The sequence below is a fragment of the Euphorbia lathyris genome, chromosome 9, assembly GCF_963576675.1.
Source record: "Euphorbia lathyris chromosome 9, ddEupLath1.1, whole genome shotgun sequence".
Taxonomy (NCBI): Eukaryota; Viridiplantae; Streptophyta; class Magnoliopsida; order Malpighiales; family Euphorbiaceae; genus Euphorbia; species Euphorbia lathyris.
The window spans coordinates 57,836,873-57,839,345 of record NC_088918.1 but is presented as its reverse complement, the minus strand read 5'-3'; the positions used below and the strand labels follow the sequence as shown (position 1 = coordinate 57,839,345).

General features: G+C 31.5%; 1 protein-coding gene across 1 annotated transcript; it reads right to left on the bottom strand.

Moving 5' to 3' along the window:
* Window positions 1–1,110: 1,110 nt before the first annotated feature.
* Window positions 1,111–1,776, bottom strand: LOC136206422 (zinc finger protein ZAT11). The gene has a single exon (XM_065997472.1). It carries the CDS (start codon window positions 1,728–1,730, stop codon window positions 1,221–1,223), a length of 510 nt encoding a protein of 169 aa, XP_065853544.1. The 5' UTR covers window positions 1,731–1,776; the 3' UTR covers window positions 1,111–1,220.
* Window positions 1,777–2,473: the final 697 nt, after the last annotated feature.

The window sequence follows — 2,473 nt, the reverse complement described above, 5'->3', positions numbered from 1 at the left end:
CTTGTTTTTCGATAATTATGTTCTAAAAATAAAAATAATGTTAAAAAGAAAACACATTTTGTGGAAATAAGAAGGATAATTTTGTTAATAACAAGTATCTACAAACAACTGTTCATGAAAAGCTCCAAAATGCTGCAGTGTCCAAAGAAAATGCTAAACGTTGCAGTTATGTAAACCTAACCAAATAGACCCTTAATACACCCATATATGAATTGATTTGCGGAATGGCCTAATACATCCATATATGAAAGATCAATTGCTCAATGTGTCCAAATGAAAGATTGAAGGTTTAATGCACCAAACAATGAAAGACCAGGGGCTCGATGTATCTAAATGAAAGATTTAGGGCTTAATGCACCAAACAATGAAAGATCAAGGGCCTCAAAATGCTTTTTGCCTATTTCTATTGCTCTGCATATATTACTATTATTTATATATATATTGTAAATGGTACAAAAAATGATAATTATGTTAAACGGATTGTTTTTGTAAATCGTTTTACGTGTCATAAATGACAACCATAGTTTTCTCTCCGTAGTTCTCCGTGATTACTTTCTAACGATTTTTCTGCCACATACCTTATGGTAAATCATATCTTTCTCAATGAAACAAACATATTAAGGTGGATTTGTTTTTTTTGTTAGGAATTGAGTTTCGAAAGATCTTATTCCTAATTCCATACTTTTAATCAGGTTGCTGATATTCTCACCAAACCTCTATCCAAGCATCGGCTTGAACAACTTCAGGACAAGTTGAGCATTCATTCTACCCATGCTCAATTTGAGAGAAATAATGATAGAGTATATATATAAAAGGTTGATATACAGTAGAATTCTTGTAAAAGAAGCTTTTATGTATGAATATGTAATTAGGATTTTATATAACCCTAATATTTTCTAATACTTTATGAATTTGTCATGGTTGCCGCACATTAATTACTAGTGAATTATATATATGCAGATGTTCATCCAAGTTGGTTGATGTAGTCAAATTTACCCAACCTCATCAATTTTCTTTTTCTTTGTGTACATGTTTATTTCTCAATTTCGTGTTCATAATCAACGCCACCAGTAACTCTAAAAAAGTTTGAAAGTATTCATAGAATGAAAAAACCAAAATAATTAATTTATAAATCAAAGAATGTCCCTAAATACATAACAAATAAATCAAAGAATGAACCTAAATCTATGATTGTACAAACATACAAAAAACTGAAAAAATCAAAGAAAATGATCAAGTTTAGGAGCCATCTTCCCAAACAAGTATTCAAGATCATTCTCCAAAGGAGTAAGATTCAAATCCAAACCAAAAACTCTCTTACTACTATTCAATCTTCTCAAAACAGGAAGCTTCGAAACAGAAACGGATTGAAACGTTTCTTCTTTTTCCGTAACAGAAAAGGAAGGAAACGTTTCAGCTCTATGTCTCCTCATATGACCACCCAAAGCTTGACCTAAAGCAAACTCAATCCCACATATTGAGCATTCATGTTTCTTCGCCTTCACCTTTTCACCGGCGACCTTATTCTCGCCGGAAGCTGTCAATTTTGGTTTCTTATGGCTGGCCCTGTGGCCTCCTAGAGCCTGAAATGATGTGAATTTTTTGTTACAGGTTTTGCATTCATAGATTTCAGAGGTTTTCATGACTTTTCTGGGATTGTTTTCAGAGAGAAAGATTAGGCATTTTGCCATGTCTAAACTCTCAAATTCTCGTATTCTTTTCATGGCCATATGGGGTTTTTTAGTAATTAATAAGTTGAAGAAGAAGGAGGAGGTTGAAGTGAGATTATTATGTGTTGAGTAATGTTGTTTTTATAGGCGTTGAGTTTTGAATGTTTGACTAGTTTTTTTTTTCTTTTGACTTTTCACCAAATCTACTTAACTGCCCTCTTTTGAATGGAACGTGTGTGTGTACTATTTTTATTTTAATGTGATCTCCGTGGTCTTTTTAGTACTCTTACTTTGACCTTTTTCTTATAAGACTAATATACCCCTCTTTATCTTTTTTTTTTCTTTTCTTTTTCCTCCATTTCACCTTTCTATAAAATTATTTTCCCTAAACAAACAAACTAATTCCTCTCAAAAAAATAAACTAATTATGTGGTTCAAGTTTTGATATTTTATGCCGATAGTCCCGTTGTCTTTAATTCTGTACCTAGATGTATTGAGGATGTAATTGATATTTTTTACCCTCTTGTGCCTCATTAATGAAATTTCCTTTCAAAAATATGATATCTCTAGTTTTTTTATATTACCAAACAAAAATATTTCGTAAGTTTTTATATTCTATTTCATTATTTATGTAGTAATTAAGATGACTTCAACTTGTCGTTTTTCAGTAAAAATTATGTTGATTGAAAATAATAAATTTTATTTTAGCTACTCCCTCTGTTTCATATTACATGTCGTTTTTTCTTGGTCCGTCCATCGCGACTGGTTGAAATGTCTACAACAGTGCTCGCAGATGTCTATCA